At 43.9% G+C, this 13,943-nt stretch overlaps 1 protein-coding gene across 6 annotated transcripts in view; it reads right to left on the bottom strand.

Moving 5' to 3' along the window:
* Positions 1–271: 271 nt before the first annotated feature.
* EHBP1 (EH domain binding protein 1) overlaps positions 272–13,943 on the bottom strand; it is a 358,354-nt gene continuing 344,682 nt past the window's right edge. For all 6 annotated transcript variants that reach the window (XM_063443756.1, XM_063443760.1, XM_063443758.1 and 3 more), the window contains 2 exons: positions 12,317–12,431; positions 272–1,158 (listed from right to left, as the gene is read on the bottom strand). In XM_063443756.1, coding sequence (XP_063299826.1) covers positions 1,068–1,158; positions 12,317–12,431 — 206 coding nt within the window. In that variant the 3' untranslated portion in view covers positions 272–1,067. The remainder of the gene's footprint in view (positions 1,159–12,316; positions 12,432–13,943) is intronic.

Below are 13,943 nucleotides of genomic sequence, written 5' to 3'. Positions count from 1 at the left end.
GCTATGCTAGATACTGTGGATTCTATCTCCCATGATGCTCTGCCAAGGTTTGGTCTGGAAGAGTATTTTGGGTGATGTAGTCCTTATTATTTGGCATTGTAGAGGTGCCTATAGCTAGAAACACAGTATATCATATCTGCACTGGGCTGTATAAGACAGACAGGACATACATATTATTTACAGCACCAGAAGCTAAAGTCTAAGTTCAGTTGTATTTAAAAGCATGAAATAAATAGATTTCTTCCCCCCCACTCCTCCCCTCCCGCCCCCCCAAATAAAAATATAGGATTCAGCCATGTGACTGAGAAATGTAAACTGATGTAAGATTTGGAGCCAAACGTCCTATGGAAGAACTGCAGGAATTAGTTAGACATGATTTCCTGCAAAACATACACAATCTTCATTATATTATATTATTCAAGAATAAAATGTGAAGTAGCGGCTCAAATAAACACTTGTAAATATAGCATTACATGGATAGCATTCAAATTAAAAGGTAGGTAGCTTACACATTATTACAAAATGGCAGGACTAGTTTAATCCATTAATTCATTCACATATTAATTCTCTGGCATAATTCAATTAAAACAATATTCATCTGCCCTGCCTCCCCCCTCTCCCATCACATCCCCTATTACCGTCTTCCTATGCCATCAGCTGTGGCAGGAAGATTATTGTAGCAATCTGTGGCTAGTTCAACTGGTGGTCACACTTGCCATTTTTTAAAATATCTTTCTATACAAAATAATGTGCAATAAGAAAACAGAACCGAAAACTTAATTGTGATGAACATTAACCTCTTGTGTGCCAGAAAGGAACTAGAACTGGCACAAAACTTTGCATTCTAGTTTTGAACCAAGCTGCTTGATTAACATTTTAAGTTTAAAAAAAAAAAAGACAGAAAAAATGGATGCAGGAAATGAATAATGAACTGGTGACATTTGTAGAAGATATTTCTTGCACATTGAAGTTATTGTCTCTTTTGGGCTCCATGTCACTTAATAAACAATGCTGCACAAGGGAAATATGGACATGGCAAAAATCCAATCCATATGAGGAAACAGTGGTTACTGGATGACACATTTCTCTTCTTTCTTGGCCATCTTCCCTTTATTTTGTTCTAGCGTTCTTTCCAGATGCTCATCTTCTTCTTCAGCTCTGCAAAATAATAAAGAACCAATTTTAAACAATAACAAAAACATTTACATTGGTGGTAGAAGTGGGATCACTGTTTTGCAAGTTTTTTAAAAAAAAAGTAATTTAGTTTTTTTTTCTGTTTTAATTTAAATAATTAGTAAAATAATTTATTGTACATTACAATATTGTATTTGTTAGATAATTTAATAACATGTTTCTATAATGCTTTTAAACTCCTTAGGTATTCAAAAGGACTATACAAATTCAATATCTTCAAAATAAACCTGTCTCATCCCATTCACTCAGACATAACGAACATTCCGATCAATCAATCCATCTTCTCAAAAACCACTACCCTTCTCGTTACTAATGTTTTAAAGGCATTCAATAGGGTAAGTTATGATATTAATAACACTAAGACCATTGTCGATACAAGTTGTCCTTACACAGCAATCATACTCCATAATAAATCTCTCTCTTATTCATTTGGTCTGCAAAACATAATTGGGCAAGATTCTGTGTTACCCCGTTTTATTCTTGTCTAGATGGTTGGTGCTTTTTTTTTTTCCAACAGGTATATCAAAATGAGCGCTATTAATAACTTTTATGAAAATTAAATAAGTAACTTGGTTTCAGATGTTGAGGCGTCCCGATCTATTGGAGCTTTGAGGCCTGTTCATTTAAGTAACAAAATTAACTGAATACATGGTCTGATGTATATTGTTGCCAACAGCGCAGAACTGGTAAGGGTTCTATAGTCGGGCTTCCTATATAAGATGCGGTTGTCACATACATTAAACATACATTGACTTTACGAGAATTTATATTTATATTTCTTAGCTGGAGTTGAATTTGGGGAGGCCGCGTTTAAACGCAGTGTCCCAGCTGCTATAATCATATAGAGGCAATTAGCATCTTGTATCTTTGCTTATTTACTATGTATGCAGTAATAAGTGGTAGTAATCTCTGACCACTAGGGGCAGTAATATTAACTAATGTAACATATATTACCCAGTCCATTCCTGCAAGGCTAGAAAATGCCCTTTCTATTGGTGAAAGTAGTGTGCAATAACTATCCTCATCACCAAACCCAAATCTGTACACTGGCTTAACTGCCGTACCACCACCTGGTTGTCAGATTATCTAGATATCGGCTTTGGATATATATAAAAGTACTAACTTCCAGTTGTGAACTGATTGCATTTGTAAAACAGGGCCATGCCAAAAACAAAACATTTGCTCGAATTCTGGAAGTAATTTCCCGCAGGCTTCATATTGGGGTGCAGGTTAACAAAATAACGTGCCAGCCACCCTTATTAGGGAAACATAAGGGTTTTAAAACTTTTGGGGCAGGAGCGGTGTATTTGTCTGGCATCTTGAGGCCATAGCAAAACATAGCCATCAGCATTATTATTGATCGCACAACAGACATGCTGGGAAATAGCTGTACAAATTTTAAAGAGTCACTCATGGACCATTGTAGGTATTTGTACGTGTCTCTCTATACGGTTTCTCGGTGTCGCCTTGAGATTTGCGTCTAGGGAGCGCCCCATAGGTATGGCTCAAGTTCCATGTTTGGTGTCTGATATGTTCCATCAGAAGATTGCTTAGTCTGGCTGACTGTGTGGGATTGAGGACGTGCAAGGCCCTTGTGAACATGCAAAGCTGTCGGGTCGCCCATGCAGGTCAGGGAGCATCCAGCGCCCCCCCGCCACCCCGGCTGCCAGGTCCCGGCCGGCCCCCAGCCCGGCCCAGGTGGGCACTCGGGGGCAACATGGGCTGTTGCGGTCCCCCCACCCAAAGAGTCCACTGCACCTCCCCCGTACCTCCAGTGTCCCGGTGGGTCCAAAACCCGCTCCATATGTCTCTCCCATCTCCGGCCACTTCTGCAGAGCAGGGGCTGCATGGCCTCTCAGCCACCGGTCCGCCGGAGGCGCGCACCGCCCGGCTCCGCCGGGCTCACAGCGGTGGGGACAGATTACTCCAGGTGCCCTCCTCATCCGGAGGTAGAGCGGTCATGGTATCGGCTCCTGGGCCGCCCGGGCAGTCCGTCCGCGGCCTCCACAGGTCAGGCGGCTGGCGCCGAGGTCTCCCCCCCCCCACGTGTTCGCCGTCTTCCACTTCACACTGCTGGCGGGTCCCAGTATGACAGCCTCTGCCAGTGTAGGGGAGCGGCACAGGTTCCGGCTGGAGGCTCCAGCCTCGGCGTGTGCAGTCCCCACGCGGCCGGGATTACCCCCACCGGCCGGGGGGGGGGGGGGAACGGGGCCATGCTCCGAGCCGGTGCTGCACTCCATGGCAGTGTGTGTCTCCGGCATGTGTGCCTCTTGGTGCGGTCCTCCGTTGCCAGGTCTCAGGCTTGTGGAGGTTGGTAGGCCGGGTGTGTCGGTTTCATCGCTCCCGGTGCGGTAAAGACGTGTGCGGTAGCAATCCGGAGCTGTAGTAGTTCTCTAGTTGATTCTGTGCTGGTGCCTGGCTCTAAGGGCCGTTTTTAGTCGGTATTAATGCCTTTTCTTTGTGGCTAGGGCTCGGAGCCCTGTTAGTTTGCTGCCATGCGGCTCGGCAGCCCGGCCCCGCCCCCCACTGCCACTATTTGTTTTTTATGTCAATCATTTATTTATTGACATTTTCCAGGTTTTCGATAGATATACATAACACAAGTTGCGAACTTAACTGGGTGGTTAACAAATGCAAACATGTTTGAACAGGTTGTACAATTACCTTAGTATTGGGGAATGAACCCTGGGGAAACAAGTCAGTCTTGGTTTTTCTACCCCCCTTAGCATGTTACCGGAGGTTGGTGGCCAGAGGGCCTTTGTTGCATTCTCGTTTGGTTAGTTCCTTGTAGTCTATATGCCCTCTCTTATATCGGTTTGGCCCCTGCCACAACCTCACTAGGGCCTCTCCTCGCACATCTGGGTCATGTTTGCCATTATTCAGGCCGTTTTTATGGGTAATCTGGGCTTCACTACATTGAGCTCTGGCCTCTGGTCGTCAAGTCGTGTGTTGTTGTGGGAGCTCATTGGCGGGGGGTGTTTGTTGTCTCCTGTGGGTTGTGTATTAGGGGAGCTAACTGGGTAGGCTCGCTGTGATCTCGGGTCTGTGTTAATCGTGGGGCCTAATTCTGGGCGGCTTCTGGCTCCTGGGTGTGTGTGTTTCCGTTTATGGTTTTCCTCGGTGTTGGCATGTCCATTAAACGTGTGCTGTCTGTGTTCTGTTCAGGCTCTCAACAGTTTCCGACATCTGCGTTGTACGTCTGTTTGTTAAGTGTCGTGCAGGGACGGCACCAGCCTTACTCTCCGTCCTGTGTTATGGTGGGAGGTGGGGAAAGCAAGGGTAAAGGGGGTGAGTGGGGATGGTGGGGAAAGAGAGGGTAAATGGGGTGGTGGGGATGGGGTAAGAACAGATGAAGGTGGGAATCCGATGCCCGGGTGGGGTCGCACCTAACTTTATCGCTGCGCCCCTTACCTATCAATTAGGGGTATGTTTCCGCGTGTCTATGTGCCCTGATTCTACTTCCTACGGCTGTGTACCGGTCCGAGGTATGTTTAAGCTATCCCCCTCGAGATGTATAGCCTCCAGGGGTACCATTTTAGTGCGCATTTGTCCGAGCGTGCCTGCAGGGAGGCAGTCAGTATCTCCATGTCATATATGTTCTCAACTTGGTCTACCCATTGCCTGAGGGTGGGTGGTGTTGGGTGTTTCCAGTGCAGGGGTATCAACGCCTTTGCGGCGTTCAACATGTGAATGATAAGGGAGTTTTTGTATTTCTGTGTGGGAGTTGGTGTGTGGTGTAAGAGCATCACCATGGGTTGTAGGGGGAGGTCATCTCCAGTGATTTCTTTGATCTTTGTGTTGATCAGCTGCCAGTATGTTGTTATGCGGGGGCATGACCACCAGATGTGTAGGCTTGTCCCCAGGGCCGTGCCGCATCTCCAACATTCGCCCGTGTTGGCTTCATGGAGGAGTCTAAGGGTGTGTGGTATTCTATACCAGTGGTCAACAACTTGTAGCTGGTCTCTTGAAACTTTGAACTAATGGAGCATTTGTGGGTTAGGAGGACTATTTTGTCCCATTCCTGATCCGACAATTGTATCCCGTCTCCCTTTCCCACTTGCTTATGTAACCCAGGGGGCTATTGTCCCTGGTCCTCTGTAGAATCCCGTATAGGAGTGACACCCCATGTTCAATGTGTCTCCTACTCGTGCATAGCCATTCAAAGTCAGAGAGTTGCCTATGGAGGTGGTCCTTACCAGCGAGTTTGGCATGGTATGTCTTCACTTGGTGATAACGAAATTTATCTAGTTGGGTGGGCTGTTGGTCTCCCATCAGTTCGGCCAGTGGTTGGAGCATTCCTCCTGGACACCATTGGTGTATGTACAACCAGTCCGTCTGTTGGAAGTTTTTGAATACTGCAGGGGCGAGGCCTCCAGCCAAGTCCGGGTTGTGCGTGATGGGGGTAAGCGGGCTCGGTGAGGTGGTTAGCTGTTGAGCGTATCGTAGGTTGCACCAGACCTTGAGTGTCGCGTCTATCATGGGGTTATCCGTGTGTAGCTCTGCGAATGTGGCTCCCCCAAGCCAAAGTCTCGAGGGAATCTTGCCTTGTGTTTGTTGCAGTTCCATGTTCACCCAGTGTTTTGGGCTTGGGCGTGCAAGCCAGTCCACTATTCTGTGAAGGTGTGTAGCTCAGTAGTATGTGGACACTGATGGCAGCCCCAACCCTCCGGCTAACTTTGGTCGCTTCAGGATCGATCTGCGGATGCGTGACGGTCTGTGGTTGCACACGAACCTGCAGAAAGCCATAAATGCCACCATTTTAACCAGCTGTAAAAGACCCCCCAAACAGGAATCTTTTACATCAGAGATGCAAAGGAGTAGATACCCAGATGTTGTAGTACTTTAACTTTAGAATGGAAAAGCATTAAGCGGGTGGCAGCTCTACAACATTTTGGACATCCCTGCTTTATATCTTCCAGTTTCCTCTTTCTTTAGGTCCCAATGTTTTCTTATATCTGGATATGTTGGAAACCTAAACTCATAAACTCCATCCTTAACTGCTAATGCAGCGTGGATCTTCTCAAAACCTTTAATTCTTCCACTTATCGTCCCTGAATAATTGAACAGTCCATGTATTACCAGTGCTATATCCTGGTTTTGTGCTGCCCTAGGCAGGACAAAACTCAGGCGCCCCTCTCCCCCCGCCCCCCGCGCCACCCCCACCCAACCCTTCCCGTCCCGTCCCACCTTCTAAATACACACACACACACATTAACTGACAGATACGCATACACTAGCTAACAGACACACACACTCACAGGCAAACACATTCACACTAACAGACACACACACAGTCAGACACATACACACTCACTAGCAGACACATACACACTCACTAGCAGACACACACACACTCACTAGCAGACACATACACTAACAGACACACACATACACTAACAGACACACACAGTCAGACACACACACAGTCAGACACACACACAGTCAGACACACACACAGTCAGACACACACACAGTCAGACACACACACACACAGTCAGACACACACAGTCAGACACACACAGTCAGACACACACAGTCAGACACACACACACACACAGTCAGACACACACACACAGTCAGACACACACACACACACAGTCAGACAAACACACACAGTCAGACACACACACACAGTCAGACACACACACACAGTCAGACACACACACACAGTCAGACACACACACACAGTCAGACACACACACACAGTCAGACACACACACACAGTCAGACACACACACACACAGTCAGACACACACACACACAGTCAGACACACACACACACACAGTCAGACACACACACACACACAGTCAGACACACACACACACACAGTCAGACACACACACACAGTCAGACACACACACACAGTCAGACACACACACACACAGTCAGACAAACACACACACACACAGTCAGACAAACACACACACACACAGTCAGACAAACACACACACACACAGTCAGACAAACACACACACACAGTCAGACAAACACACACACACAGTCAGACAAACACACACACACAGTCAGACAAACACACACACAGTCAGACAAACACACAGTCAGACACACACACAGTCAGACAAACACACACATTAACATATATATAGATTTTTAAAAATTGAACCTACCCCCCAGCCTCCTTACCTTTGGGAATGGGGGGGGGTCTCTTTCTCCCTGGTGGTCCAGTGGCTGCCGGGCAGGCGTGCAGGCTGCTGTGCGCTGGCGGGTAGGCGGCTGGCGAGGGAGCTCTTCCTCTAAGCTCTCTGCTCAGCTCCCTCGCGCGCCTTAGTGTGAGGCTGGGAGCCGGAAGATGACGTCATATTCCGGCTCCAGTTTCACTCTGCGGCGCGCAAGGGAGCTGAGCAGAGCGCTCGAGTAAGAGCTCCCTCGGCAGCCGCCCGCCCAGCCCGACCGGCAGCCCAGTTAGCCGCAAGGCTAACAAGGCATTTGCCCTGGGCATTTGGGGGCAGCGTTTTTTGCCGCCCCCTGGAAAATGCCGCCCAAGGCAAATGCCTTGTTTGCCTTGCGGCTAAAACGCCCCTGTGTATTACTCTGATAAACTCAAGCTGACTCTTGCACAATAGTTTTCGTCCCGTAGCCTCCATGTCATCCATTAGAGTTTAATTACTTCTATATACAGTGGTACCTCAGTTAACATAATTTTCGGTTTACAAATGAAAATCCATTGAAAACAATGCCTTGGTTTACAATTTTTTTCCGCAATACAAAGCAAGATCCCCCAGGATGCATTGGGCCTGGGAGGTTTATAGCACCGCCCCCTGTGCATGCTGGAGTCTGTGGGTAGCATGTGGCGTCAAGTGTGGAGGTGTTGGAGCGGTTTTTGCATCGAGTCATTCTGGAAATGTTTTGCAATGGTTTTGGGACTTTTTGGAACTTTTTTGGTGCATTTCTCAAGCGGTGGAAAGGTTGGGGGATGAGCTTCATTGTTTGCATGCCTTTTACTGTGTGTTCTGCATTGTGGGTTGGTTTCCATGTCTGCTCCTTTTTATTTTTTTCGGACCTCCGGAACAAATGAATTTGTTTTCAATGCATTAATATGGAAAACCACGTTTCGGTTTACATATTTTCCCCAATACAAAATGCCCCGGAGAACGCATTAAATTTGTAAACCGAGGTACCACTGTATCTACCTTCACAACTGCATCTTAATTGTCAAACCAAGAATGGAACACCACCTCTGTAAGACTCTACCCCGTTTTCTTTCCTGTGAGTATCCATGTTTTGTATTGCTTCCAACTACACATACTTTCTCAACTTTCTCTCCTATGTCCCATTTATCAGTAAAGGTTCTTCTCCACCATACCCCTGTGAGCAAATCTACTAGCAAGAAATAAGTCCTTTGTAACTTTAGAAACACTAATCCAATTCATTTATTGTAAAGTGTACTTGGTATCAATCCTTTGTGGATGCCTTTCCAGAATGGAGGAGGGCAAGAGTACTTAGCATTGACTCCGTTACTCCAGTACACAGTAAATGAGAACCGCCTCCACCTGGGTTGCCTTTCCCACAACCTCCTTAAATCCTTCCTTGATCCCACCACACCTACACTGTAGCCCTGACCCACTTAACTCGATTGCCCTACTTTCCATACGGACTACCCGAATCTCAAAATGTCTCCTGTGGCCAACCTTCTCTTTATAACAATGAGCTTGCTTACATACCAATTTTAGTATGGAATCCTAAATCCAGTGTTCGCCATGTCACTTTTACTAGTTTCTTTCCTTTTTGAAATCATAATAAAACATCCACATCTACTCATTTTGAACTGTCACTAGGGAATATTTTATTGGGAAAATTCTACATTCTACAGAAAAATATACAATATACAATAACCTGTGACAGACATTTTGCTTTCTGCAGACCCCAGGTGTGACGAAGTCCCCTTCGCCACTTGTGCTTGGAGAGGACTAATGGCTAGCCTTTTGCCTTGTGACTATGGCCCCAGGGAGTTATTGACATTTAAAAGCCTCTATTTATGGCTACTGTACTTTGGAGACTGTTTCTGGTCCTTTAAATTGTATTGCTACAATTCTGCACTTTTGCTATGGCACTTCGGATGCAGCCGAAGTGCCGAAGTAGTCGAAGGATCCGCCGTTCGTGCATACAAACACGTGGCAGCGGCCATTTTAATTTAGCCGAACGCGGTCAGCAGTGTTTTGCCATCGCGTTCATGGAACTAAAATCGGATACGCGACGGCACGAACACCGCTGAATTTCTACCTTCTCTGTGACTTCGACAGTAGTCGAACGGTGTTTGACTATACGAATGCCACATTAACATTACCTATTTGCACGAACGCCCGCCGTTCGTGCATTCGAACAGTATTAAACTATGGTGAATAGACCAGCCGCACAGCCCAAATCTGTGGAACTATTTTGGGCATGAAAACGTGCGTGCGGTCAGGCAAAGGAGACTTCCAGCTATCTCCCGAACCACTGGACCAATTCGTATGATTTTTGGATATGTTTGTTCCCTAATTATGCTGGTTCAGAAAATGTAACTAATATTGGAATGTGATGTATAATTTTGAAGTTATAGAAAATGTGTAAAAAGTATATTTTTCGCTTGGAGATAATTGAGTTGATACAGCAATTAACTCAATTATCTCCCAAGCAGAGGGGAGAAATTTACTGTAATGAATGGGAGTGTTTATCTGTGTGACTGTAAACTATTGGTTGTTGAGTTTGTGTTTTCAGTGCCCAACAAGGTACACGTGGGTGGTAACCTTGTGGGGAAATGAGTATATAAGAAGCAATAAAGCCTCAGTGCATTCTGTTCCTGTTTAACCCTCAACCTAGAGTCTTGTCTCTTATTGGGGGAATTGCTATATCACTACAAGGGATTGCTATGAGCTTCATACTCCCTTGGATAATCACTACTAAGCTCTGTTAAGAGCTTGTTCCTGCTTCACTCTCTTGGTGGAGAGTTTCACCCACTGGAACCTGAAGCCTTGTCATAGGTCCAGGGTGGGTAGGAGACGGCGAGACCCCAAACAAACTGCAGCAGTTCGTGGGGTCTGCAGTGGTTATGGTGTCTGGTGGAGTGCTTGGAGCCCTTGGTAAGCACTAGGAGCATCCATCAACGGAGGTACCCAGTCGGGGTGCCAGGTGATCCGTTACACCAGGTGATGGCAACATGTAGGGCAGATCATTCAGTCCCTGGACTCTTTGCAGCAGTGGATGTAAAAAATTATGGGAAGTGATTTAAATGTAACTTTGAAGATTACCAATGAATTAGAATTCTACTGCAAAGTTTTTATACGCGGAGACATAAAGAGGAACATCCCACTGGATTCTATTACGATCAATTAAAGGGACATTATAGGCACCCAGACCACTTAATCTCACTGAAGTGGTCTGAGTGCATTGTCATTGCTCCCCTAAGTCCTGCAATGTAAAATATTGCTGTATTTGAGAAACTACAATGTTTATGTTGCGGTGCTAAGACTGTCCCTAGTGGCAGTCTACCAGACAGCCACTAGAGGCGCTTCCTGTAGTTTTACAGAGTTTGACTCAGTGAAAAGACGCTGGGAGTCCACACGTTTTGATTCTAAATCCCCACAGGAAAGCACAGAGTCAATGCTTTCCTATAGGGAATGTCTAATGTGTGTGCGACACTTGCTGCTGCATTAGGTTCCTCCATCGGCTTACATCGGTGCCCTAGGAATCAGGTAAATTACTAAGGTTTTTTTTTAACCCTTTCATGGAAGGGTGGGGGTACCAGAGGGCCACACAGGCAGAGGGCCACTTAAGTGTTAGGAATACATCTTTGTACTTTTCCTAACAAAAAATCTCCTTAACCCCTTAAGGACACATGACATATGTGACATGTCATGATTCCCTTTTATTTATATATTTAAGTTTGGTCCTTAAGGGGTTAAAGCGGCTATGTCACTTCTGAATATTTTATAAAGATAAAATTTCTATGAAATACTCATGCTGACTGCGCTGAAACGTCATTAAAATTCCAGTGCCAACCAAAGACCTAAAGGCAAAAATCAGCCGTCAACATTTGTCCAATCCCAGCTGTCACCACAAGTAACAATTGCGGCAGTCTTTTTCCTATTATTTTTAGTTTTTAATCTTTATTTTTCAGCTGGGAAACATACCTTGTGGCTTTTAAAAAAAAAAAAAAAAACACCTTTATTTGCCGTAATATCGTGCGATGCTCTGATTTACATGGATCTTCTACCCCCATACTGCTTTTTGATAAGCTACATTGGATTATTTTGGTCTTATCTACATAAAAAGATGCCTCTTAATGATGCACCATTTAGCTTTATCTACAGGCATGCTTAATCGCTTTTAATGATTACTGTGTAAAAATAAACATAGTATGACATGGCATTTTTACTTTAATATGTATTAATTCTCAATATCATACAAAAAATACCTGAAACGAGGAGAAAATCTCAATGTATCCTTTCTGGTAAAATTATTTTATAAATAAATACATTGTAACAGTTTGTACTATATTTAGCAATTTTTGTTTTCTGTTTATATGTAACTAATTGTGGCGGATTAACACAGTGTTTTTACACAACTACACTTTGACTACATTCTACAATAAAAAATATAAATAAAATATAAAAAAAAAAAAAAGTGTAGACTGTGGAAGTCAGGCCATCTCCTCCAAAGATCTCAGAGTTGTATTATTGCACATGTGCGAGACACAGCACTGACGCAGCAACCAACATATGAAGCGTCAGGAGCTGCAGAGGGTCCCCTGGTGGAAGATGGCAGCAGCCATGAGGGACAGGTTCAGTTAAGTAAATCTAACTTCCATTGAACCTTAACCGGAGATATTGCCTTCAGAAGTCTTTGCAAAATATGCAAAGACCCCCGAAATTAAGAGAGGAGTTTAAAAAAAAAAAAAAAAAAAAGCCTCCCAAGGCTGTGCCATGGACAACAAAGGAGAAAAAAATAAATCAACCAGAATTTAAAATTCTGAACTAAACAAACAAAAATCTTCCTAATTTTACATTTACTACAGTAATTGTCAGTAATTTGATGCAAGATGCAGGTAAACGTGTGTGTGTTCACATTTTGTAGACAGTTCTGAAAACATTAAAGCAGGGTGTTTGGGTGATGTGAACTTACTGTTTTTCTTGGGCATCCAAATCTCTGACCAAAGCATCGCGCTTATTAACCAGTATAACGAGTTCATCGAGAAGAAGCTGCTCCCGTCTCTTCTGAGCTTCTGTCTTCTGCCAGTCTACAAGGACACAATGGAGCACATTTAACAACATGACTCCAGAGGGAGTAAACACATTTTCTATTACATAATTATATTGCAGCATCATGTTTGATATCACAACATATCGTGTCCAGTCATAACTTCCACTTAATTATCGTAAACAGCATATGCTTTTACCCGTACATCTAAATGCATCAGATGACACGAAGAGTTTATTCAGTAATGTGGAAGTCACTGCAAACTACGCTATTTTGCTCTCATAGTTTTACCTATGTTTAGAAAACAAACCACTGTCATTTATCTATATCAGTGTTTCCCAACCCAGTCCTCAAGTACCCCCTAACAATCCAGGATTTAGGGATTACCCTGGTGTGTCTACATTTTTTTTTGTTAGGGGGTACTTGAGGACTGGGTTGGGAACCCCTGATATAGATTATTTATTAAAACTGAAAAGCGTGTTTTGCAGATAAATAAAATTAGGTCTCAAATGTTCGATTACAGCACCAATGTCCACCAAAATTTCAAAACACAAGGCTAGAAAAAAGGCATTTATTAATTAAAAAAACAAAATCCCCCCCCAAAAAAACCAAACAAACAAAAAAAAACCAAAATCAATAGGAATTGCCTTAAACAACGAATCTTTAGGCAATGTCTAGATTTTAATATATATATATATATATATATATATATATATATATATATATACACACACTATGTCTGGTAGTAACCGTCACAAACAATTTTTTAATTTATTAATGTAGTCTTTCATTTGATGAAAATTTCAAGATACTAATAAAAATAAATATCAGCAGAGACTGTGATATACACATATATTCACATAAATATCTCTATCAGCTTTCTTAACATTACAGGAATGATCCAATCACTCCTCTTCTACAAAGTGAAAGTGTCAATGCTTCCTGACAAATGGCTGGGATTAGGGGTAAATGTAGGAATAATGGTACCAGGATAAACGAGAGCTTAATCATTAGAAACAGGTTTCATGCTGGATTTGCACTGATGTACACTGGGTTTAGCTAAACATATCTGTGTATTCTGCTTTGCTAGAGCGCCCCCTATCTGCTCACAGTTTCCCCATTTTCTGGATTTATTCCTTGCATAGCAGAATGAGCAAGCTGGCATAGTGATGCGGATATTTTCCAAGAAAGATCCTGGCACACTGTGCTGTCTGCCTGTATATTTAAAACTGTCTGAGGTCTCACCCTGCGACCCATAACACATAACCTGAAACAAAAGACATAACTGCTGAATAAATAAAACGTGCATTACTATTTTTACGTCACATTCCCGAAAATTAGCCATTTATTCAGTAACTCTTTAATTGGACACAAACGCTCCATATAAGTGCTTATCTAACGACTATACATTGTGGCTCTCTAATGGATCTGTACCACCAGCAGATCACAGTGAAAGTGTTACCTGCTGGCTAGAAGATAGAACCTTCGAGCTACCGAAAGGAGAGAATTCTCACCCCCTCATTCAATTCTAGGGCATGTTTGGAAGCCTAGA

This window comes from Pelobates fuscus, chromosome 2 (genome assembly GCF_036172605.1).
Source record: "Pelobates fuscus isolate aPelFus1 chromosome 2, aPelFus1.pri, whole genome shotgun sequence".
In the NCBI taxonomy this organism is placed as follows: Eukaryota; Metazoa; Chordata; class Amphibia; order Anura; family Pelobatidae; genus Pelobates; species Pelobates fuscus.
Note: the sequence above shows the minus strand (reverse complement) of the source record. Positions and strands in the feature narration are given on the sequence as shown.